This window comes from Bos indicus x Bos taurus, chromosome 3 (assembly GCF_003369695.1).
Source record: "Bos indicus x Bos taurus breed Angus x Brahman F1 hybrid chromosome 3, Bos_hybrid_MaternalHap_v2.0, whole genome shotgun sequence".
In the NCBI taxonomy this organism is placed as follows: Eukaryota; Metazoa; Chordata; class Mammalia; order Artiodactyla; family Bovidae; genus Bos; species Bos indicus x Bos taurus.
In genome coordinates, this window is record NC_040078.1 from 28,979,103 (window position 1) to 29,004,209 (window position 25,107).

The following is a 25,107-nucleotide window of genomic DNA, read 5'->3' on the forward strand; positions in this document are numbered from 1 at the left end:
AGTAAAAGATAGCCAAAGTCAGGGAAATGGTAGGATCCTTATACCCACTGCTCAGTTCAGTCCACGTATGGTTTCGAGATTTTTCTCTCTGGTACCTTTGTTTCTACCTCCAGTTGCGTTCCCTTCATGAACCTTTGGGTCTACTTTTACATTAATGTTTACCATGTGCCAGGTACTGTTGTTCGTTGTTCAGTCACTAAATTGTGTCCCAACTCTTTGCTACCCTATAAACTGCAGCACACCAGGCTTCCTTGTCCTCCACTATCTCTCGGAGTTTGCTCAAACTGTCCATTGAGTCGGTGATGTCACCCAACCATCTTATCGTCTGTCACCCATTTTTCCTCCTGCCCTCAATCTTGGAGCTTCAGCGTCAGTCCTTGCAGTCAATATTCAGGACTGATTTCCTTTAGGATTGACTGGTTTGGTCTCCTTGCAGTTCAAGGGACTCTCAAGAGTCTTCTCCACTACCACAGTTTGAAAGCATCAATTCTTCAGCACTCAGCCCTCTTTATGATCTGACTCTCATTTATATATGTATATATGTATACATACACATATACACACTTTTTTTTTAATGTAGTGACTTAAGTCAATAAAATGTGATACAGGACTATATCTCTTCCTAGTAATGTTATATACATCTATGTCTATACAAACTAAAAAAAAACCCACTACCAGTCATCTCATTAAGAGACATTCCCAATTAACATTTTACTTTCCATGTTTATTATTATTTAATGAAGTGGAACACTTTTGATTATGTACTTTTTAAATGGATGATGCTTGTTAAACCACCTGTTTACCTTTCCACTGGGTAGATTTAAAATTAATGTGACAACTGAAAAATGTTAGTAATGCAAAATGTCAGAAATGGCAGTCTCTGCAACTATTTACACTCTTGATGAAAATTTAAGGATCATCTTAAATTGTTTGAGGTGAGAAAGCAGTTTTTCCAAGTTCTTTTCCAAGACACAAAAGTTTAGCATGTTGAAAGCCATCATCTCTGTATGTGACCGGCTCCTTTAATTTTTTAATCTCCTCTTCAACTTCTCTTTGTCTCTGTCAAGTCACTCCAGTCACACAGACTGTAACAAGCCAAGAATCTGTCTACCTCAGGCCCTTTGTACTTACTGCTTTTCCTGATTAGAACACTCTTCTGCAAGAGAACCAAAGCTTGATCAACAGAGGACTTCCCCAATCATCTCTAATCTGAAATCTTTTTTCCCCTTCATAGCTTTTATCATTCCCTGTATATATTTACGTCACTCTTCCCACAGACTGCAAACTCCTTGAAAGTCAAGGGTCTCCTTTGTTTCCTGCTGCAATCCTAGCATCTCTAAAACATTACCTGTCACACAGTAAGAGGTCACTGTTTTGAACAAATAAATGAAAAATGTTTCGAGGTGGCTTATTTTAAGAACTTAAACCAGCTCAAGAATAACATTTCTTGGGAACACTGTCTGAAGAGGAAAGTACTTCATGATCTGAACATTAAAACAGCCATAGTACTTGTTTCCCAAATAAAGACAACCCTTCCTGAAAGCTGCTATTACCTACACTTGTTAGGGCATTTGCGACTCAACTCACGCCCGGACACTAAGTGGGACTCTGGAGACATAATATTGGTTAGAGCGTGACTTCTCAAACTGACGCCCATCAGTCAGTCAAAGCGCTTTCAACATTCATCAGCTCTCCCCCACTTCCTGATGCAGGTCTGGGGTGTGGTCCTGGCACATCTCCGCTCTGAAAAAGCCTCAGTTGATTGGTTTCCTGATGCGTAGCAACGGCAGAGAAACAATCACCTTAAAAAGCTAAAAATAGCGGTTAAAGAGTTTTTTTTTTTTTTTTTTCTTCACCGAGTTTTTTCAGCCTATTTCTGGTGCGCCGCCAGTTAAAAACAAAAATCCTCCCTTTACTGCTCCCGAGAGATACAATCATCCAAAGGAACGCGGCCAATTAAAGCACAGAGACCCAGGAGGCCTGGGAGTCTAACCCCGCGCGGAGGGGGGTTTCCGCGGAGATGCGCCCACCCTGGGAACCGCGCCACCCGAGAGTCGCTCGCTCCGCGGGAAACAGTCCCGGCCTTCCACCCTTTCCCACTTTTCCCCGTATAGTGGCCGCGTCCGAGCTCTTAACCACCCGTGACTAAAGGTAGTTCAACGTCAACAGTCTCTGGCTTTAAAAGCTCACTGTGAACGGAACTGCAGCGGGGCGGAATCTTACGTGCGGGCCCCAGAGGTCGGGAGGGGCAACCTGGACGGCTGCGCGCCCGCGCCCGGAGTTCCCGCCTCCCTCCGGAGGACGTCCGTGCGTACGTGCGCGCGCCGTGCCCGCCCTCCAGCAACCGCGCGACGCGAGGCTGGGGTGCCGCGTGCGCGCGCGCTCTCGTTCGTTCTCTAGCCTGCTCGTTCTCGGCGGCCGCTCTCGCTGCGGCTGCGGCTGGGGCTGGGGGCGGCGGCGGCGGCGGGCGGCGCGGGGCGGTCCGGCGGGTTCAAAGAGGAAAACATGGCGGAAAACAAAGGCGGCGGCGAGGCTGAGAGCGGCGGCGGGGGCAGCAGTAGCGCGCCGGTAACTGCCGGAGCCGCCGGGCTCGCGGCGCAGGAGGCGGAGCCGCCTCTCGCGGCGGTGCTGGTGGAGGAGGAGGAGGAGGAAGGCGGCAGGGCCGGCGCGGAGAGCGGCGCGGCCGGGCCCGACGACGGGGGGGTGGCCGCGGCCTCCTCGGGCTCGGCCCCGGCTGCCTCAGCCCCTGCAGCCTCAATGGGCCCTGGAGTTCCCGGGGGGGCGGTATCGACGCCAGCCCCAGCTCCGGCCTCGGCTCCTGCTCCGGGTCCCTCGGCGGGGCCGCCTCCTGGACCGCCAGCCTCGCTCCTGGACACCTGCGCCGTGTGTCAGCAGAGCCTGCAGAGCCGGCGTGAGGCGGAGCCCAAGCTGTTGCCCTGTCTTCACTCCTTCTGCCTGCGCTGCCTGCCTGAGCCCGAGCGCCAACTCAACGTGCCCATCCCGGGGGGCAGCAACGGCGACATCCAGCAAGGTGAGCGGGAGGCCCGGCCCGAGGTCTGGGCCGAAGGGGTTTGCTGTGCTGAGGGGGATCTGGGGTCCTCTGAGAGTACTTGGGCGCGGGGCTGCTCGGACCGGCGTGATCCTGAGGAGTCTCAGAGGTGAAAGACACGGCTCCTGGGACAGTTTTCAGAGAAGCTGAACCTCCAGAGAGACGCGGAGGGTGAAGGGAGGGGTGCCGGCTGCGAGAGGCTGGGGGAGGGGACGCCGGCTGCAGGGGAGGTTCGTGGTGTGCAGATACGGGCCAGGAAGGCGTGGACTCAAGCCGAGCGCAGGTTCGGGAGCTGATGGAACGGATTGTGAACGAAGAGGGTGTCTGGGAATCCGCCTGTGAGAAGCGTTTTCAAGGGAGGGCCCAGCCCCGAGAGGTGTTGAGGAGGGAGTAGGTAAGAGAGAAGGGCAGTGGGGATGAATTGCCTTGAGGGGAGACCTGTTCTAAGCTAGGGGAAAGAAGGACTGGGAAGGTTAAAGGGCACTGGAGAATTTGGGGCTAAGAAAAGGCGTCTGGTAGAAAGTAACTTTAGGATGACATTGAGAAGAAGGAACTCTAGAGACAAAATCGCTGTGTGGGGCCTGTATGGCTAGGGAAAAGACCTTAGGTTTAGGGGTAAAGGAGAACTGACCTTTGAAGGGAATTGGGTGTTAGGGAGAGTTGGGATGAATTTTAATTCTTGGACATTAATGGACCCTTACTGTTTCGGATACCGTGCTACGATTGGATAAAATACTCAGTGAGGAGCCGGTTCACTGCCCACCATAGGGGAAACAGACGTGTGAGATACAGCAGTGGAGGTGGATACAGTGGTTGTGGCATAGTCAAGAGAAGGTCAGGAAAACTTCACTGAAGAGCAGTCCTTGAGTAGGTTTCTTGAAGGGTGAGTAGGTCACTGAGTTGTAGAGTTTTCAGAACACAGGGCACCTTATACATTCCTGGGACGGATCAGGTCATCACTGGAGATTAAGTTGGTTTGATGGGCTGAGTAGGTAAGAGGTCACAATCCCTTACCTGAAGCTCTTGGGACCAGGTGTATTTTAGAGGTCAGAATACTTTGAAAAATTTTTTTTTCCTGCTGAGGTCTTCAATACTCCAGCGGGGTCTGGGTTAACAATTCATTATTAAGTATTAATGTTTCTGTAGTGAGGCATATGAATATCACTAATGGGATAGAGAAATAACCCCCTACAGTTCAGGGTGGGTTTTGTTGCAGACTCATGGAAAAAACTTTAAAATTTCAAAGCTTTTGAAGTTTGGGGCTGAAGGTAAGGGATTGTCGACCTGTACTAAAGGGTTTTGGATTCATCCTGTAGACTGTATCCTGTACATTGTAGATAGACTAAAGGGAGTCCCTCACAGACTTTTATTTTTTAATATTTATTTATCCTGCACGGGTCTTCCTTGCAGCATGCGGGGTCTTTTAGTTGTGGCATGTGGGATCTAGTTCCCTGACCAGGGATCAAACCTGGGCCTCCTGCATTGGGAGTGCCTTGTCTTAGCCACTGGACCACCAGGGAAGTCTCCTCACAGATGTTTGTATTAGGATAAAAGGATGACATTTGTGATCTAGAAAGATTGCTTGGGGGCACATTGAAAGGTAAGGGAAGAAAAAACCTGAGGCTGGACTAGTTAGGAAAATTCTGGCAGTAATCTAGGAGAGAAACTAGCCCGTAAAGGACTGTTGTCAGGTATTGAAGAAAAAAGTGTGTTGTTATGGGGGAAAGGTATGGACTTCTGGAGAAAACGTTTTTCTTGGATGCCTACTTGGTCACTTCTTGCTTGTGAGTTGGACAGGTTAATTTTACAAGGACAAAAATGATCTACCTGATAAAGTTATTGATAGAATGAAGTGACTTAACAAAATGACTAGTACATAGTGCTAGTACATATAACAAAGTGACTAGTACATGGTAGTTATGAGTGAAATGGCAGCTAGTTTATCATTGATGGTAACTAATTGTAAGTAGCACTGAGAATGGAGATGAGGGGCCAATTGAGATTGATGTGAGAGAGACACAGGTGTCTAGGCCATGTTCCAGGTTTCTTGTTTGGTGGGTGGCAGTGCTGTTAATGCAAAATCAGATAATTCAGGCACAGAAACAGGTGTGTGTATGTGTGTGTGTGTTGTGTGTTTTGGAGGGAGGATGTAATGATGGCAGTTTTGGATTTGAAGTATTATTGAGACCTGCAGGTAAGAATGTTAAAAGTGAGGGTTTAATTGATGGAGAAGATACTAAATGATACTGGGTATAGGGAGGGTGGATAATGGGTGTGTAACTAACTGCTGAGGGCCTCATGAGTATAGTTAAGACTTGTGAGATTCAGTGTTCTTGTGGGAACCTGGATTAGGTGAGAGATTTAGAGGGGATACAAGATGAAAATTGTGTGTGATTGATGTGGCTGAGGGACTGAGGTTATGAAATTAGTTCTGTTTTATTTATGCAGGACAGAGACTCATTGTGTGTAAATATCCTCTTCACTTCGTCATCCTTTGTTTTTGAACTAGGAGAAATAAGTAGACGGGACTAAATACTGTCAGTCTTCAGATAGTGTTGCTTTCTAACCAGTATCTGGAACAAATTAAGTCTGGAAGCCACCATGTTTTTAGGCAGCAGAGTCTAGAAAATAACTTAATATTACCTCCTGTGTGTATCTTTTTGTGTGTGTGTGTGTGTGTAATAAAGTTTTATTAAAGTATAAATAGAGATAGAGATAGAGAAAGCTTCTGACATAGGCATCAGAAGGGGGCAGAAAGAGTACCCCCCTGCTAGTCTTCAGCTGGATGTTTTATAGTCACTGCTGCTGCTAAGTCGCTTCAGTCGTGTCCGACTCTCTACGACCCCAGAGACGGCAGCCCACCAGGCTCCCCCATCCCTGGGATTCTCCAAGCAAGAACACTGGAGTGGGTTGCCATTTCCTTCTCCACTGTGTGTATCTTTTGCTTTGCCTTTTTAAAAAAATCAAACTTGCTGTCTGGAAGGAACACTGGATTGAAGTTGGGGAACATAGTTCTGCCCTTTGTTTTCTGGTTCCCTCAGGTTCATCATGTTTCTGTCCTTCAGTTTCTCTATCTCTAAAATTTAGCTTATAGTTCTTCACTTATATCTCATTAAATCAAATTAAGTAATGAAAGTGAAAATACTTTCTTAATCTGTGAAATGCTTTGCAATTGTATTATTGAACAGCCTGTGATTCTATCTCTGGTCTGGATAGGCATGGTTGGTAGTTTGATTTACTGTCTTAAGTGGTTCCGAAGCAATGACATTACCCTCCCTTCTAATGGCCTTGTTTTCCTCCTTTTCTAACACACCAAAGTTATTCAAACCCTTTAGCTGTTCCTTTTTAGATCCATCATTCTCCAAGTGTGGTTTCTGGACTAGCAGCATCAACATTATTTGCACTCTTGTTAGGAATGGGCCCCTCTCAAGACCATCTAACCAGAAATAATTTTCAGTAAGTCCACTGTTCTTAAGTGAAGGGCTACTCACTTCAAATTTTGCCTGTGCAGAAAGACCTCCTGACTTTTATTTTTTTTAAGGCTTTATTTTTAAAGAGCAATTTTAGGTTTACAGCAATATTAAGTGAGATACAGAAAGATAAGGAAATTTCCCATATAACTCTACCCTCCCAGACCTAAATAGTATCTCCCATTATCAACATCCTCCACTAGAGTGGTACATTTTTGAGAGTTGACTGCCCTACATTGTAATCACTCAGAGTCCACAGTTTGTGGTAGGGTTTCACTCTTGTACATTCTGAGGGTTTGAGCAAATGTAGTATAATAACATGGATTTGTCATAATATCATACATAGTATTTTCACTGCCCTGAAAACTCTGTGTCTGGTTGCTCTTTAAAGTACTGTTAATTGGCTGTCCCATATCTGATGGGGGTTTTGGAACCAATCCCTTGAGATTACTAAGGGAAAATTGTAGTCTTCCAGGTCGCTCTTTGACATATTACCTTTATTTCTTCATTGCACAGATAAAATCCAAAATGTTTTCTTGTTTTTGTTTACTTGTTTGTTCCTTGTTTCCCACTGGAATGTTGTAGAATGAATGCTCAATAAGTAGATTTTGGATGAATAAGAATCATATGGAGAGTTTTTTAAAATACCATTTTGGGAGTTTAAGAGATTGTTTCAGTTTAATTGGGGATGACACTGGGAATGTGAATTTTTAATAAGTATCTTATTAATTCTGATTCTGGAACCTTTCACACTTTGAGAGGCATGGATTTAAATATTTTGAGGAGAAAAACTGATTTATGTGCTTTTGGAGTATTTGGAAAATCAAAATAGATAAGTTAATATTTGTTGAATCTCAATAGTGAGCTTTTTAAAGTGCTTTTGTGTTCATTTTTTTTAGGTTTCTTTCAGGTTGAGTCAGAATAGGTATCAATAGTGGGTATGTCAGTAGTGGGAGAAATATCAATAACCTCAGATATGCAGATGACACCACCCTTATGGCAGAAAGTGAAGAGGAACTAAAAAGTCTCTTGATGAAAGTGAAAGAGGAGAGTGAAAAAGTTGACTTAAAGCTCAACATTCAGAAAACTAAGATCATGGCATCTGGTCCCATCACTTTATGGGAAATAGATGGGGAAACAGTGGAAACAGTGTCAGATTATTTTGGGCTCCAAAATCACTGCAGATGGTGACTGCAGCCATGAAATTAAAAGACGCTTACTCCTTGGAAGGAAAGTTATGACCAACCTAGATAGCATATTCAAAAGCAGAGACATTACTTTGCCAATGAAGGTCTGTCTAGTCAAGGCTATGGTTTTTCCAGTGGTCATGTATGGATGTGAGAGTTGGACTGTGAAGAAAGCTGAGCGCCGAAGAATTGATGCTGTGGTGTTGGAGAAGACTCTTGAGAGTCCCTTGGACTGCAAGGAGATCCAACCAGTCCATTCTAAAGGAGATCAGTCCTGAGTGTTCTTTGGAAGGAAAGATGCTAAAGCTGAAACTCCAGTACTTTGGCCACATCATGTGAGGAGTTGACTCGTTGGAAAAGACTCTGATGCTGGGAGGGATTGGGGGCAGGAGGAGAAGGGGACGACAGAGGATGAGATGGCTGGATAGCGTCACCGAGTCGATGGACATGAGTATGAGTGAACTTGGGGAGTTGGTGATGGACAGGGAGGCCTGGCGTACTGCAATTCATGGGGTCGCAAAGAGTCAGACACGACTGAGTGACTGAACTGAACTATGTGCAAATCTAATAATGTATCAATAAAAGTACAAATATGTATTGATGCATCTGAATAGCCTCTCAGATGAACTCTTGAAGGAGTTGAGACTTTTGTAGTAGGGCATAGACAGCATGGTGATGTGGATGAAGATCTGATTTGGGAGTAACCTGGATTAGGTGCTGCTATTAGTTTACTGTGTAGCTTTGGGCGGGTCAGCTAGACAGCCTCTCCAGGTCTGCAATATGAAGTTGAGTTCTTATCCAGTAAAATTCTGATTCTGTTATTGTTTTTAATGCTAACTTTTCACATCTACATAAGTTTAATATACTTACCTTTTGTGGGGAATAATGGAAGAATCAACATGGGAAAATGATTCTGTTTACGAATCTTCAACTTTTTGTGAAGTCTGAGATGGCAACATCCATGTTGTAAGTGAGAGAGAATACCTCTGGATATAGTGTGAAGAGCTCTTCCTGAAAATGGTTTTATCACTGAGCATGGGCTTCCCAGGGGGTTCTAGTGGTAAAGAACCCTCCTGCCAATGCAGGAGACATAAGAGACATGGATTTGATCCCTGGGTCAGTAACATCCCCTGGAGGAGGAAATGGCAACCCACTCCAGTATTCGTTCTTGCCTGGAGAATCCCATGAACACAGGAGCCTGGCGGGCTATAGTCCATAGGGTCGCAGAGTTGGACACCACTGGAGTGACCTAGCACGGCAGGTGGTGAACCACTAGGGGAGCCTTCCATTAGAGCTCTTGGAAGTTCTTTCCCCAGCAGTATGTGTAATAAATGACAGTTGGCTAGTTCTGGGTGTGGCTTATCTGGGAATTTTTTTTAGGCCCTCCTTGAGTTTTTGAATGATAATATAGTCATCAGCAATCAGTCATTAAAGATGTACCAAACAAAAGCACTTTAACAACTTCTAGCATTGTGGTTGGTTAAATGTACACAATTCAGGAATCAGAATGCAGTCAGAATGCCTGCATTTATTTTTGAGCTCTATTATTTACTACTTGAATGACTGTGGGTTTGTTACTTAGCATCTGTAAATTGAGAAGAATAATAATACCTGTTTCATAGTATTATTGTGAGGCTTAAATGGATTAATACACTGTAAATTGCTTCATATAGTGCCCAGCACCTGGTAAGCCCCCAATTAATTGTACTGCTCTTATTTCTGTTGACTTCCAGTTGTCCCCCATTGCTTTTGTGATTACTTCTGTCTCACGATAAGCAGAAAGAAGAGGCAGGAAGGCAAATTGTTGGTGTTTTTCTGACATTTGATGAAATAGACCACGCCTGACAGTTATTTGCATTCCAGATTTCTCCAGCTGCCTAAAACTTGGGTAAATTGATATTCTAAATCCAGAGTCTTTACCATGTCTAATATCTCTACACCAAAAGTTTTAGTTAGGAAAGTCTAATTGCTTTTCATTTCCTTATATATACTCCTCAAAACAGACACTAAATAAGAATAGTAACTTAAAAAGTTTCTCAGAGTTGGTCTACGAAACTGAGTTGGGGGGAGGTGACAGTGGGGAGAGGATTGTCTCTGACACACTTTTAGCTGTTGGCAAAGTTGAAACTGTTTTCCTTATAACACTGATTCATTATTTGCCTTATTCACTGTTCTGATGTTTGTATTAATAATAAGATATCAGTGATGGATAAAATTGCTTGGCACCTTAGCAGGAATTAAGATAGTACCTCCATACCCCTCTTAAAAGTTATTCTATCTCTACCATCACATACTTAGAGTAAAACTACCGCCACCAACAAAAAAAAATCACATTAGTTTTATGTCCTTGAAGTAGTAAAAATTTAAAAATCTTGATCCTTAATATTGTGTGTGATAAAATGTGATAATGTAGAGTGCTTCTGCAGACTGAAGTGCGGTAAGACAAATACTCATGCAGTTGTTTGAATTCCAAGCTGGATTAGCTGCTTTTTTCCTTGGAAAATAATTTTTACTTGAAAGAATGATTAACAAACTATGGTGTGGACATTTGGCAGCCATTTTCTTAAAAATGAATGAACTGAGCTCTGTCACTTTCAGGAAAACAACTGTTGTTTTATGTTGCCAGTGATAAAAATTGAGCTTTTAAATGAAAATTAGGATTTTGGGAGACTTGTATATTATCAATATTTAAAGGCTTTTCTGATAAGGCTGGTAGTGATACTAACTTTTTTTTTTTTCGATACTGTACAATGAAATGTCAACATTTGGAAGATCTACATAGTGAGCCAACATTTTCCAAATGACCAATGCATGATATTACAAAATCATACATAGAAGAAAGTTTCAAAAGTGCAAAATAGACCAATAGATTTTAACTTAAGGGAGCAGTAAAAGTTCGTCACTGTGGTAAATTTCACATTGCAACTGATGTTTAAGAAATAAATAAAAACTCGGCGATTTTCGAATATATTAAAGAAGAGTATCCACAGATTGTCTGAAAAGACTATTAAAATATTCTTCCCTTTTCTTAAAATGGTTGTATGAGGCCAACTTTTCCTTCAAACAAAACAACCTCTCACAACAGGTTAAATGCAAAAACTGTATTCAGACATCTATTAAACTGGATATTCAAGAGATTTTAAAAAATATGAATCAGTGTCACTCTACTAAAACTTTTTGTTTTGTTTTGGAAATTATTTCTGATAAATATTTTACTTCAGCATTCTGTATGTTTATTTTTAAATGAATTAATAAAATATTTTAATGAAACATTATTATTAACAGTCATTTATTGTTAGTCAGCTATACCCTGATACAAAATGTTTTTGGTGTTAAAAATAAATGAAAAAAAAAATAAATGAAAAAAAAAATAAATAAATGAAGATTTTAACTGGAAATAGAACTGCCATATGACCCAGTGCATGCCACTGCTGGGCATACCACACTGAGAAAACCAGAATTAAAAGAGACACGTGTACCCCAATGTTCATTGCAGCACTGTTTACAATAGCTAGGACATGGAAGCAAGCTAGATGTCCAGTGGCAGATGAATGGATGATAAAGCTGTAGTACATAAACACAATGCAGTGTTACTCAGCTAGTAAAAAGAACGGATTTGAGTCCGTTCTAATGAGGTGGATGAAACTGGAGCCTATTATACAGAGTGAAGTAAGTCAGAAAGAAAAACACCAATACAGTAGATTAATGCATATGTATGGAATTTAGAAAGATGGTAACGACTGCCCTATATGCAAGACAGCAAAAGAGACACATATAAAGAACAGACTTTTGGACTCTGTGGGAGAAGATGAGGGTGGAATGATTTGAGAGAATAGCATTGAAACATGTGTATTACCATATGTGAAATAGAGGACCAGTCCAAGTTTAATGTATGAAACAGGGCACTCAAAGCCAGTGTACTGGGAAAACCCAGAGGGATGGGATGGGGAGGAAGGTGGGAGGGAGGTTGGGGGCGGGTGGGGAAACATGTGCAACTGTGGCTGATTCATGTCAATGTATGGCAAAAACCACCAGAATATTGTAATTAGCCACCTATTTAAAAAAATTAAAAAATAAATAAAAATTAAAAAATGATATTAAATAAGATATTTAAAAATCCCCAGTTTTTCTAACAATACAGTACATATTGATGGATAAAACCCATCTAAACATTTTTAATTTCTCAATGATTTGAGCGTAAGAGGGATTCTGAGAACAAAAAGTTTGAGACTTGCTTCTTTAAAGGCACTATAACAAAGTGATAATGTAGAGTCATTAGAGTGTCAGACCATGGAATAGTGGAAGACAGCAGATTCATATGTTTATAGGCCTTCATTTTGGGGTACCCATCACAGTTCATAAAGAGCTTCTCCCCAAAAGAATATAAAGAGGAAAAGAGTAATGAGTTATTAAGTAAATAGCTTTTGTAAATAGCTTGCTGTGGATCTATTAATTTTGTTTTTTCCTATTTATGACTGGTCGACTGAGTTCTATCATTTTATTTTTCAGAGGACAAGTTCTGAGGTTGGGCTCATGGTGTTGAATACATTAATTTTGTCTTCTCTGTGGTCACAGATTATATCACCTTCTTCCCTACCCTGCTTCTATAATGAACATCAGTCCCAAGGGGGAGTGGGAAAAAACAAGGATGAATGAACATAAATGCACCATTTTTAGAAAAATATTTAAAATCTATATCTTAATGATGTGTAAATAGCATAAATTATGTGGTACCAGGGAAAAATACTTTTTGAATGCTTGTTATGTGCAGTTTGTTATTGCTTCTGTGAATAACATGTCCATATGTCTTCTATTTCTCTTTAGTTTGCTAACATTTTAGAAAAATTTTTGATTCATAAGAATTCTTGGTGAGTTCTATATACTGATACTTTGTTGGTTATGTAAATTGAAGGTTTATGGCTTGGTGTGATAGGCAACCTCTAAGATGGCCCCAGTGTTCTCTTTAGTATCTATACCCTTCTTTAGTCTTTGCTCACAGTGCTTGTTTGGGTGACCAACAGAATATCGCAGAATTAACAGTGACTTCTGAGGCTTCATTAAAGGTATACAGCTTTTTCCTTATCCTTTGGATTCCTTGTTCTCAGTGAAAACAAGCTGTCACTCTAACAGTTCTGAAAAGAACTGGGGTCTGCTAGCATCCAGGACCAACTTGCCAGCCATGTAAATGAGCCACTTTGGAGGTGGATCTTCCAACGTGATCAGGCTTTAGATAACTGCATCCCGGCTGACATCTGACTGCAGTCTCATTAGAGCATAGAGAGAACCACTTGCCATATCACTCCCAGATTCCTGACTCAAAGAAAGTGAAAGATAATGAAATTGTTTTACTCCGCTAAGTTTTGGGATAATTTGTTACACAACAATAAACTAGTATACCAGACTTTTTCTTTTTAGAAAGCTGTGGAGAAGGAAATGGCAACCCACTCCAGTATTCTTGCCTGGAGATTTCCATGGACAGAGAAGCCTGGCGAGCTACAGTCCAGAGGGTCACAAAGAGTTGAACTCGACTGAGCGACTAACACTTAGAAAGCTGTCTTTGGATAGATGAGAGGTTTTTGAAAAGTCAGTTTCCCCCCTTTTTTCTACCTTTAGTGCTTTTCATAAAGCTACAGTAAACCTTGCTATACATTAATTTCATCCCCCTCCATATATACCTTGTTCATCTTAAAGATTATCTTGACTGATCTAGACTTTCAGCTCTTACGTTAGAATCATCTTATGAAAGTTCATTTTAAAAACTTGTCTGTATTTATGTTGGAATTGCTTTGAATATATAGATTAATTTGGGAAAAAATGCTATCTTTACAGTATGGTGTCTGCCTGTTCAGAAATATTGTATGCTTTTCAATTTGCTGAAATGTTTTGTTTTTGAATATTAATATAGTTTTTTCCCTTAGAAAAGTCTTAAACATCCTTTATGAGTTGTTCTTATATACTTACTTTGTTTTTACTATAAATGTTTCCCTTGAATTATATTTAACTGTGTTTGCTTTGTTTTTCTTGTTTTTCATTTTACTTTTTAAATATCTGAAGTGTACTGATTTCATGTTTATATTGAAATAATTCCATCTGATAATTCCATTATCTGAAGTTCCTGAAGTCCTGTTTTACTATTACTTGCTTCTGCTTGTTCGAGATTATGGTAGAGGGTGTCTTCCAGTGTTTCATAGTTTTGGATTTTGAGCATATATATACTAGGGCTTTAATTATGAATCCTGCCAGACCTGGTTTTTGGTAGCAAGTCTCCAAACAGTAAAAAAGAGCCTTTGCTTCTGTCTGGTGCCACCATTGAAAAGTCACTGAAGTGAATTTTTAGTTTGGTGTTTCTTAGAACCTGCAAATGTTGATTTAGAGTTTTTATAGGCTGACTTGTATTTGAAACTTCTCAGAAGAAAACGTATTCCCTCACTCTGAAGTCAGAGTGGCAGTTTTTCCCTGTGCCGTTGGTCTGATTTGAAGTTTGACTCTTGATTATTTGTTAGGTGCTCTTCTGAGGATGTGATGCTTCAGGCCTCCCTTTTGCAGAGGCTTGGTTCTCATTACGTAGGCTTCCCTATTCTTTGTTTACTCCCTTGTTTGTACATCCCAAGAAAGAATAAGAATACAGTTTCTGAGCCTTTGCATTTTTCAGGTTCTCTTTATTCTTCTATTTCAATGATAGCTTTGATATAGAATTCTAGGTTAAATTTTTTTCCTCAGAATTTTAAGTTGTCTCTTCCAGTATTTTCAAGTAGACAGTGTTGCTGATGCTAGTTTGATTTTGCTCCTTTGTATGACCCCAATTAGATTTCGTTTTATTTATTTCCTCTTGGCACTTTTCAGTATTTCTTCATCTTTTTCTGAAATACAGTGATGTGTCTCTTTTTTTCCTTTCATTGATTTTAAAAGTTCACTGTGCTTTCCCTGTTTTGTACTATTCATTTATAGTGAAAATAGGTTTAAACTCAAAAAAAGTTTTTTGTAAGGACCCTCTCCATGCATTTCCCCTTAAAGCTCCCCTCCCCTCACTTTTTTTGGAGCTGTTACTATTTGAATGTTTGCATTACTGGGTTCATGCCGTCACCTACCGCTTTCCTTCTCCTTTTTTTTTTGGCCACTCTCCATAGGTTGTGGAATCTTAGTTTTCCAACCAGGAATTGAACCCAGGCTCTGCACAGTAAAAGCATTGAGTCTTAACCACTGGTTACTCAGTTGACATTTTGAAAGCTTTCCTTGACTTGATTTTTAATCTTCTTTTTTCCTTTTTATATTGATCTCTTTTTGTCTCAGAGGGGCTTCCTCATACAGTGAATAGTCCTTGGTTCTCTTCTACTGGGTTGGCCAAAAAGTTCCTTTAGTTTTTTAAAGTAAAAATTTAAGACATATTTTTCATTTTTACCAAGAACTTCATTGAACAGCATATTCCCCGTTTTGCTCCACTACATTGTATTTTTCAGGCAACTTCATAATTCCATCTTCCCAAAACTTTTATCTTTCTGAGCAAAGAACTGTTCCAGGTACCTTTTACAGTCTTCCAGAGAATTGAAATTTTTTCCATTAAGAGAATTTTGTAAAGACCAAAATAAATGGACATCTGATGGTGCAGTGTCTGGTAAATACAGCAGATGAATCAGAACTTCCCAGTCAAGCTGTAACAGTTTTTGCCTGGTCATCAAAGAAGCATGTGGTCTTGCATTATTCTGATGAAAGAGTATGTGTTTTCTGTTAACTAATTCTGGATGGATGCCTTTTGTTACGTGCTGCCTTGAGTTGGTCTAAATAGGAGCAGTACCAGTTGGAATTAATTGTTTGGCTTTTCAGAAGGAGTTCATCATAGAGAACTGTTTTCCAATCCCACCATATACACATCATCACCTTCTTTGGATGAAGAGCAGCTTTGTTGTGGTTGGTGGTAGCTTGTTTCATTTGTCCCACAGTCTCTTCCATTGCACATTGTCGTACAGTATCCACTTGTCATCACCTATCACAATTGGTTTTAAAAATGGAACATTTTTATTACCTTTAAGCAGACAATTGCATGTGGAAATACGGTCAAGAAGGTTTTTTTTTTTCACTTAACTTACGTGGAATCCTAGCATCAAAACAATTTAACATAACCAAGCTGGTACAGATGATTTTTCAGTGCTTGATTTGGCTATTTTGAGTATGTTGGTTAGCTCCTGTGTGGTATAATGTTGATTGTTCTCAGTTAATGTCTTGATTTAATCTCTGTCAACTTCAACTGGTCTACCTGACCATGGAGCGTGGTCCAGCAAGAAATCTCCAGCACAAAACTTTATAAACTACTTTGACACATTCAATTCTCATAGTACCTTCTCCATACACTGCACAAATCTTTTCTTACACTTCAGTTGTGTTTTTACTTTTCTTGAAATAGTAAAGCATTATATGCTGAAAATGTTGCTTTTATCTTCCGTTTTCAATATTAAAATGGCTACACAAAAATTTACCATTTTAATAAGCTTTTTTTAATGCACATTAATAAGACAGCTGTCGCGACACAATCTGACAAAATTATTTTAAATGAAATTAAAGACAACTAAGCATGTTCCCAGAACCATCTTACAGAAAAAAAAACAAACGGACTTTTTGGGCCACTCAATATTTGAGTGAGGCAATAAAATTCTGATTGGAAGTTCAGCGCTTATTAATTATTTGATCTTACTGTAGATAAAGGATTGACAAAATACTACCCATGGACCACATCTAGACTGCTGGCTGGTATTTAACGACTTGTGATTTTTTATATTTTTAAATCATTGAACAAAAATCAAAAGAATATTTTGTGATGTGAAAATTTTATGTCTTTGTGAGTTACACTTTTGGAGTACAGTTATGCCCGTTTGTTAATGCGTATGACTGCTTTCATGCTGCAGTGGCAGAATGAGGAGTTGTGACAGGTTGGTTGTGGTTTTCATTACTTTGTGCTGCTTTTTGGTGTACTACAAATTGCAGTGATGCAGTTATAACTTGATAGGCACATGTGTAAGTGTAGCATGATATTTGCAAAAGTTTCAGTTATCCATGCATACCTGTCTTTTCAAACAAGAAAAAAGTGGATTTCAAATGTCACACTTTTAAGGGACACACTTTAAGGGACTTTTAAGGGAATGTGGGTTATTTTGTTTTGAATTAGATGGCAAGGTATTATGCATTTTTACTATAGCTCTGCTAAAAGAGTACAACATATGTGTATAATACCAAACTTAAGTACTGGACACGATATTCCCAATTCCTAGGAAAGCAATGGGCAGAGAATTAGAAACTTTAGAATGAAATATTTCATCATGGCAGAATTTCTTAAAATAACGAAACCAAAATTTTTAAACTTTCAAATATAGTTCAGAAGTAGACATTAATCATGGCTAAAATTCACAGCTTTCACTTTTGTTGGTTGGGGGTGATGATCTCCCTTCTCATGTGTATGAGATGACTGACTTTGGCTCTTAATGCTTTTGACTGTAATCCAGGCTGTCTTAATATTGATCCAGTTTTCTCTTTCTCTGTTTTCTAGCCCCTATTTTGTCATATGGTTCGAAGGTAGGATATCTGAATTAGTAACAGCAGGATAGAATTAGATATGGGTAAGTTTATTTGAATCTGACTAAACTTCATGTACCTTATCTGTAAAATAACATCAGCTTCAGGTTAAATTTTTTCATGTTATTTGCTTATAAGAAATCTCTCAAATAATATTCTCAATTTTTTTTTTAAATAAACAAACCCACTGAGGTAGAAAGATAAAATTTTACCTAACTGTGGCTCTCCCATATGGAGGTTAATAGACCAGCTTCGAATAGGTGCCTTTAGAGGCCAGGCAGGTAACAAGTGTAAGACTTAGGGAGTATCAAAGGTTGCCTTACCTAAAAGCAGTAAAATTTAGACTTAAAAAATACTCCTTCCTGGCCAGATAATACCTGATTATCAGTTTTCTCCCTTTGCCCTTATTCAGAATCTGATTAGTCACTTTTATTTGAGTTGGACGTATTAACAATTTATAAGTAGTTTGATATCATAGTTTTAAAAGCTTAACCACTTATGTAAACTTTTTCTTTTAGAGTGTCTCAGTAAGTGATATTGTAATATTTTAATAAGAATTAAGCATTATTAGAATGATTAGTATTATTTTTACTGTTTAGTTAGATAAGAAAATGCGAGAAAAATTTCAAAGTATGAATTGTCTAGTCAAATTGGTAGATTGATTGAAATGCAAGTTCAGTTGATTAGCAAGTTCACAGAAGTCTAACTGGTGGTATAGATGCCTTCAGAACTTCACTAATTCTGTACCAAGCCATGTTGTAATATACATCTGAAATTTACCTACCTGTTCTTCCTACTTCTGAAAACACTCAAGATTTTACATGTTAAAAAGGGAGTTAGATGAATGGGTTCTCAGCTGATGTGTAATAGCAGTATATTACACTCGAGCAATTCACAGGTCTACTGCCAAATTCTGAACAGCATGAAATTAATTTTAATTACAGTGGCACATTTGATGTCTGTTTGATCTACTGTTGAGTCCAATGGGTCATTTAATGTGGCATGATGAAACTTGGGAAAAAGGCAATCTCATGTTGAAAAGTTGTTTGAAAACTTTGTCTTTTAGTAGAGAGCATTGTCAAGTAGTAATCAGTTTTGCTTATAGAGTAGTTTGTGATGGGGACTAAAATAATTGGTTTATTTTTAATGACATGTAGTTTTTAAGTAAATGTTCTATTGAAATATATATAAAGGTGTAAAGATCTAAAGCATGTAGTTTAGTCAGTATGCATAAAGTAAACACACTTGTAAATTCAACAACCAGAATGAGAAAGTACGTTATTACCCTATAGGCCTGTACTCTTTGAGTCTCCTTCCAGTTATTATATACAACCTGTGAACCTGACTTCTGACAACATAGGTTAATATGCCTGTTTTAAATTTTTATTTATTTATTTATTTGGCTGTGCTGGGTCTTCATTGCTGGAGGGGCTGTTTTCTACTTGTAGTGCAAGGGCTTGTCTTGTTACAGAGCGTGGACTGCAGGGCTTCAGCAGTTATGGCACATGAGCTCAGCAGTTGCAGCTCCTGGTTTCCAGAGTACAGACTCAGTAGTTGTGGAGTAGTAGTAGTAGTAGTAGGCCTAGTTGCTCCTCAGCCTGTGGGATCCTCCTGCGCCAGAGATCGAACCTGTCTTTCCTACATTGGCAGACAGATTCTTTACCACTGAGTCACCAGGGGAACCCCCAAGTTTTATTTAAACGGAACCGTACAATATGTACTGGTTTGTGACTGACTGCTTTTGTTCAGCATTATGAGATTATTCACATTGCTTTTGATTGTAGTTTGTTCATTGTCTCCACAGCATTCATTGTATTAATGTACTAAAATTTATCCATTCATGTATTGGTGGACATTTGAGTTGTTTATAGTGTGTTTTACTATTATGAATATGTTTATTTAACATGTCTCTTGGGGAAAATATGCACACATTCTGTTGTTTACATCCTTATTTTAGAGTGGACTTGCCGATAAGTTGCGCGTGAGTTCAGCTTTGCTAGATAATGCCAAATAGTTTTCTTAAATGGTTGTATCAAGTTATACTTCTACCAGTAGTGTTTGAGATTTTTAATTGCTTTGTATTCTTACTAATACTTGATATTATCTGTCTTTGACATTTTAGCCGGTAACCACATCTTGAGGTTTCACATCTGTGGATTCAACCAACTACAGACAGAAAATACTCAGAAAAAAATTTTCAGAGTTATAAAGAGCAGAGCCACCCTGGCAACTATTTACATAGCATTTACGTCGTGTTAGGTATTATATGTAATCTAAAGATGATTTTAAAGTGTATAGAAGAAAAAAAGTTATAGAAGGTTGTATGTAAGTTATATATAAATATTATTTCATTTTATGTAAGGATTTTGCTATCTACAGGGATCCTGGAACCATTCCCCCATGAATACTGGGCAGTGACTGTTTATGTGCATCCTTATGCCTGTACCAAATTGTCTTGCTTATTATAGTTTTGTAGTAAGATTTAAAGTTGGTAGTAAGTCTCCATCTTTGTTCTTTTTTGAGATTATTTTAGTTATTCTATTATAGGTCCCTTGATTTTCTATGTGAGTTTTAGTGTTGGCCTGTTGATGTCTACAAAAAAGCCAGCTGGGAATTTGATAGAAATTATGTTGAATTTGTAAGCCAGTTCTCAGGAGTATTGCCATCTTAACATGATTCATGAACTTAGGATATCTTTACATTTATAGGCATACCTTGCTTTGTTGTGCTTTGCAGGTGCTGTGTTTTTCACAAATGCAAGTTTTATGGTAACTGCATCAAGCACATCAGTGCCATTTTCCGAACAGCATTTGCTCACTACATGTATCTGTCACATTTTGGTAACTCTTGCAATATTTCAAACCCTCCATCAGCAAAAAGATTACATCTTGTTGAAGGCTCAGATGATGATTAACATTTTTTAATTGTAAAGTAGTTTTAAGTTAAGGTATGTGTATATATATTGGAGAAGGCAATGGCAACCGACTCCAGTACTCTTACCTGGAAAATCCCATGGGTGGAGGAGCCTGGTAGGCTGCAGTCCTTGGGGTCGCTAAGAGTCGGACACGACTGAGCAACTTCACTTTCATGCATTGGAGAAGGAAATGACAGCCCACTCCAGTGTTCTTGCCTGGAGAATCCCAGGGACGGGGGAGCCTGGTGGGCTGCCGTCTGTGGGGTCGCACAGAGTTGGACACGACTGAAGCGACTTAACAGCAGCATATATATCTTTTTGTACACAATGCTGTTGCACACTTACCAGACTACAGTATTGTATAAGTGTAACTTACATGTACTGGGAAACCAAAAAATTTGTGTGACTTGCTTTATTGTGAAACTCAATTTATTGTGATGGTCTGGAACCAAACCCACAGTATCTCCAAGGTATGCCTATATTAAGGAATTCTCTAATTTCTTTCAACAGTATTTTACAGGTTTCGGAATATAGGTTTTACATGTTAAGAAATTTATTTCTAAGTAGTTTGCCCTTGGACATTGTCGTGGTTGGAATGCCAACCTTCTGAGCAGGCAAAGCAAAAATCTGTGTATAATTTACAGTCATTTCTCTGTATATACAGTTTGGTTCTTCCATACCTATGATTCTGCATCCACAGATAAAACCAGCCATGAATTGTGTGATACTATAATATTAAAAAGTGAAGTTGCTCAGTTGTGTCCTACCCTTTGCAACCCTATGGACTGTAGGCTGCCAGGCTCCTCCATCCGTGGGATTTTCCGGCAAGAATACTGGAGTGGGTTGCCATTTCCTTCTCCAGGGGATCTTCCCAACCTAGGGATTGAATCTGGGACTCCCGCACTTCAGGTAGACTCTCTACTGTCTGAACCACCAGGGAAGCCCACTGTAGTATTTACTATTGGAAACTATCGATGTATAGGTATACCTGTGCCGTTCAAACCCATGCTGTTCAGGGTCAACTGTATTGTATTCTTTCTAATGCTATTATAAATGAAAATATCTTATTAATTTCATTTTTTTGAGTTGTCTATTACTTCATATTCATTATTTACTGCATAAAAATACAATTGAGTTTTATACGTTAGTCTTTCATTCTTCATTATATTCTGGGGACTAGGAAGTACTTTAATTAGTATAGCCATTATCTTACTGTTGCTGTTTGTATGATATCTTTTCTTACCTTCCATTGTTGTTCCATTGCTTAGTCCTGTCTGACTCTTTGAATCTATTTGTGTATTTGAATATAAATTGTATCTTTTGTAGACAGTATGTAGTTGGGTCTTATTTTTGGTTTTATTTTTAATCCAGCCTAACAATTGCTGTCTTTTGGTTGGCTTGTTTATACTATTTACACTTAATGTTACTGTTGATATAGTTGGACTTGTGTCTGCCATTTTGCTTTTTCTTTTCTTTATATATCATATAACCTTTGTTCTTTCATTTTTTCATTTCTGCCTTCTTTTGTAATGCTTATCGCCCCAACCCCCAGGACTGCCAATTGTTTGTTTGTTTAGTGACTTGACTGGATCATTTTAACGAAGTCAAGTTTATATTCCACTTCAAAAGAACTGGACTTATCACGGGAACATTTCATGGAAGGATGGGCACAATAAAGGACAGAAACAGTAAGGACCTAACAGAAGCAAAAGAGTTTAAGAAGAGGTGGCAAGAAAACACAGAACTATACAAAAAAGGTCTTAGTGACTTGGATAACCAAGATGTTGTCCTCTTTCACCTAGAGCTAGATATCCTGGAGTGTGAAATCAAGTGGGTCATAGGAAGCATTACTATGAACAAAACTAGTAGAGGTGACCAAGGCTAGTGGAGGTGACAGAATTCCAGTTGAGCTATTTAAAATTGTACAAGATGATGCTGTTAAAGTGCTGCACTCAGTGTGTCAGCAAATTTGGAAAACTCAGCAGTGGCTACAGGACTGGAAAAGGTCAGTTTTCATTCCAATCCCAAAGAAGGGCAATGCCAAAGAAAGTTTAAACTACTCTACAATTGCACTCGTTTCACAAAGCAAGGTTATGCCAAAAATCCTTCAAGTTAGGCTTCAGCAGTATGTGAACTGAGAACTTTCAGATGTACAAGTTGGGTTTTGAAGAGGCAGAGGAACCAGAGATCAAATTGCCAACATTTGTTGGATCATGGAGAAAGCAAGGGAATTCCAGAAAACCATCTACTTCTGTTTCATTAACTCTGCTAAAGCCTTTGACTGTGTGGATCACAACAAACTGGAAAATTCTTAAAAGAGATGAGAATACCAGACCACCTTACTTGTCTCCTGAGAAACCTGTATGTGGGTCAAGAAGCAACAGTTAGAACCAGACTTGAAACAACTGACTAGTTGTAAATTGGGAAAGGAGTACGTCAAGGCTGTAGATTGTTAACCTATTTAACTTTTATACATGGTACCTCATGTAAAATACCATGCTGGATGAAAGATAAACTGAAATTAAGATTGCCAGGAGAAATATCAACAACCTCACATGTGCAGATGATATCACTCTAATGGCAGAAAGTGAAGAGGAACTATTGAGCCTCTTGATGAGGGTGAAGGAGGAAAGTGAAAAAGCTGACTTGAAACTTGCTGCTGCTAAGTTGCTTCAGTCGTGTGTGACTCTGTGCGACCCCATAGATGGCAGCCCACCAGGCTTCTCCGTCCTTGGGATTCTCCAGGCAAGAACACTGGAGTGGGTTGCCATTTCCTTCTCCAATGCATGCAAGTGAAAAGTGAAAGTGAAGTCACTCAGTCGTGTCTGACTCTTAGTGACCCCGTGGACTGCAGCCTGCCAGGCTCCTCTGTCCATGGGATTTTCCAGGCAAGAGTACTGGATTAGGTTGCCATTGCCTTCTCCATGAAACTCGTTAGAAAAACTAAGACCATGGCATCTGGTCCCATCACTTCATGGCAAATAGATGGGGAAAAAGTGGAAACAGTGACAGATTTTATTTTCATGGGCTCCTAAATCACTGTGGACAGTGACTGCAGCCATGAAATTAAAGACACTTGCTCCTTGGAAGGAAAGCTATGACAAACCTACACAGCATATTAAAAAGCAGAAACATCACTTTGCTGACAAAGATCCATATAGTAGAAGCTGTATGGTTTTTTCCATTAGTCATGTATGTTTGTGATAGTTGGGCCACAAAGAAGAATGAGTGCCCAAGAATTGATGCTTTTGAATTGTGATGCTGGAGAAGACTCTTGAGAGTCCCTTGGACTGCTGTGAGATCAAACTAGTCAATCCTAAAGGAAATCAGCTCTGAATATTCTTTGGAAGACTGTTGCTGAAGCTCTAATTCCACAGCCACCTGAAGGGCTAACTCGTTAGAAAAGACCCTGATGCTGGGAAGGATTGAGGGCAAGGGGAGAAGGGGCAACAGAGGATAAGATGGTTAGATAGCATCTCCAACTCAGTGGGCAAGAATTTGAACAAACCCTGGGAGCTAGAAGACGGAGGAGCGTGGCATGCTGCAGTCCATGAGGTTGCAGAGTTGGATACAACTTAGTGACTGAACAATATGAAGCCTCTGATATTTCTTTAACAGAGGGCTTAATCTTGGACATATGTAGTCATCCTGGCATATCATGATTTTATGTGGGTTCTGTTTATATTTTTGATCTGTTATGATATCTACCTCTTTTGATGACTTCCCTGGTGGCTCAGATGATAAAGCGTCTGTCTGCAATGTGGGAGACCCGGGTTCGATCTCTGGGTTGGGAAGATCCCCTGGAGAAGGAAATGGCAGTCCACTCCAGAACTATTGCCTGGAAAATCCCTTGGACAGAAGAGCCTGGTAGGCTACAGCCCATGGGGTCGCAGAGTTGGACACGACTTCACTTTCACTTTCACTTTCACCTCTTTTGATATATCAGGCTATGCCTTGGGATATAACTTTTTCCACAGTCTTTTGTAATGTAATTCAGACCTTGTTCCAAGGTAGTTTTTGAGATTGTCTTTGAGATTTGTCATGATCCCAGGTGGGTTCCTTTTTAGGTTCCTTGGGTCTCTGATAAACAGTTGACTTGTAGTTTAGCTTATTGTTCTTGCCAAGGTATCAACTTCCTCTTGTTTACCATGAAAATTTCTGTTTCAGGTAGTGCTCGTAGTTTTGAACTTTTGCATATTCTGTTCCATGTAAAGTCAGTTGTTTTGGAAAGTACTTCAGAGCTCTCTGTTCTTACAGTCTACCTCTTCCCTTGGGTAAATTCTCTGAGCCACTGCTCTGGAGCTGTCAGTCAGTTCAGTCCCTCAGTCGTTTCTTACTCATTTCAACCCCATGGACTGCAGCACGCCAGGCCTCCCTGTCCATCACCAACTCCCGGAGTTTACTCATTCATGTCCATCGAGTCGGTGATGCCATCCAACCATCTCATCCTCTGTCGTCCCCTTCTCCTCCTGCCTTCAATCTTTTCCAGCATCAGGGTCTTTTCCAGTGAATTGGCTCTTTGTATCAGGTGGCCAAAGTATTGGAGTTACAGCTTCAGATTCAGTCCTTCCAATGACTGTTCAGGACTGATTTCCTTTAGGATTGACTGTTGTGATCTCCTTGCAGTCCAGGGGGCTCTCAAGAGTCTTCTCCAACACCACAGTTCAAAAGCATCAATTCTTTGGTGCTCAGCTTTCTTTCTGGTCCAACTCTCACATCCATATGGAAAAACCATAGCTTTGACTAGACTGACCTTTGTCAGCAAAGTAATGTCTCTGCCTTTTAATATGCTGTCTAGGTTAATCATAGCATTCTTCCAAGGAGCAAGCGTCTTTTAATTTCATGGCTGCAGTCACCATCTCCAGTGATTTCTGGAGTCCAAGAAAATAAAGTCTGTTATTATTTCCATTGTTTCCCCATCTATTT

General features: G+C 39.9%; 1 protein-coding gene across 2 annotated transcripts in view; it reads left to right on the forward strand.

Moving 5' to 3' along the window:
* Window positions 1-2,464: 2,464 nt before the first annotated feature.
* The window catches only part of TRIM33 (tripartite motif containing 33), a 144,503-nt gene continuing 121,860 nt past the window's right edge, over window positions 2,465-25,107 (forward strand). Inside the window, exon 1 of one of the 2 annotated variants that reach the window (XM_027536004.1) lies at window positions 2,465-3,031. In XM_027536004.1, coding sequence (XP_027391805.1) covers window positions 2,506-3,031 — 526 coding nt within the window. In that variant the 5' untranslated portion in view covers window positions 2,465-2,505. The remainder of the gene's footprint in view (window positions 3,032-25,107) is intronic. The other variant, XM_027536005.1, reaches the window with a different exon arrangement.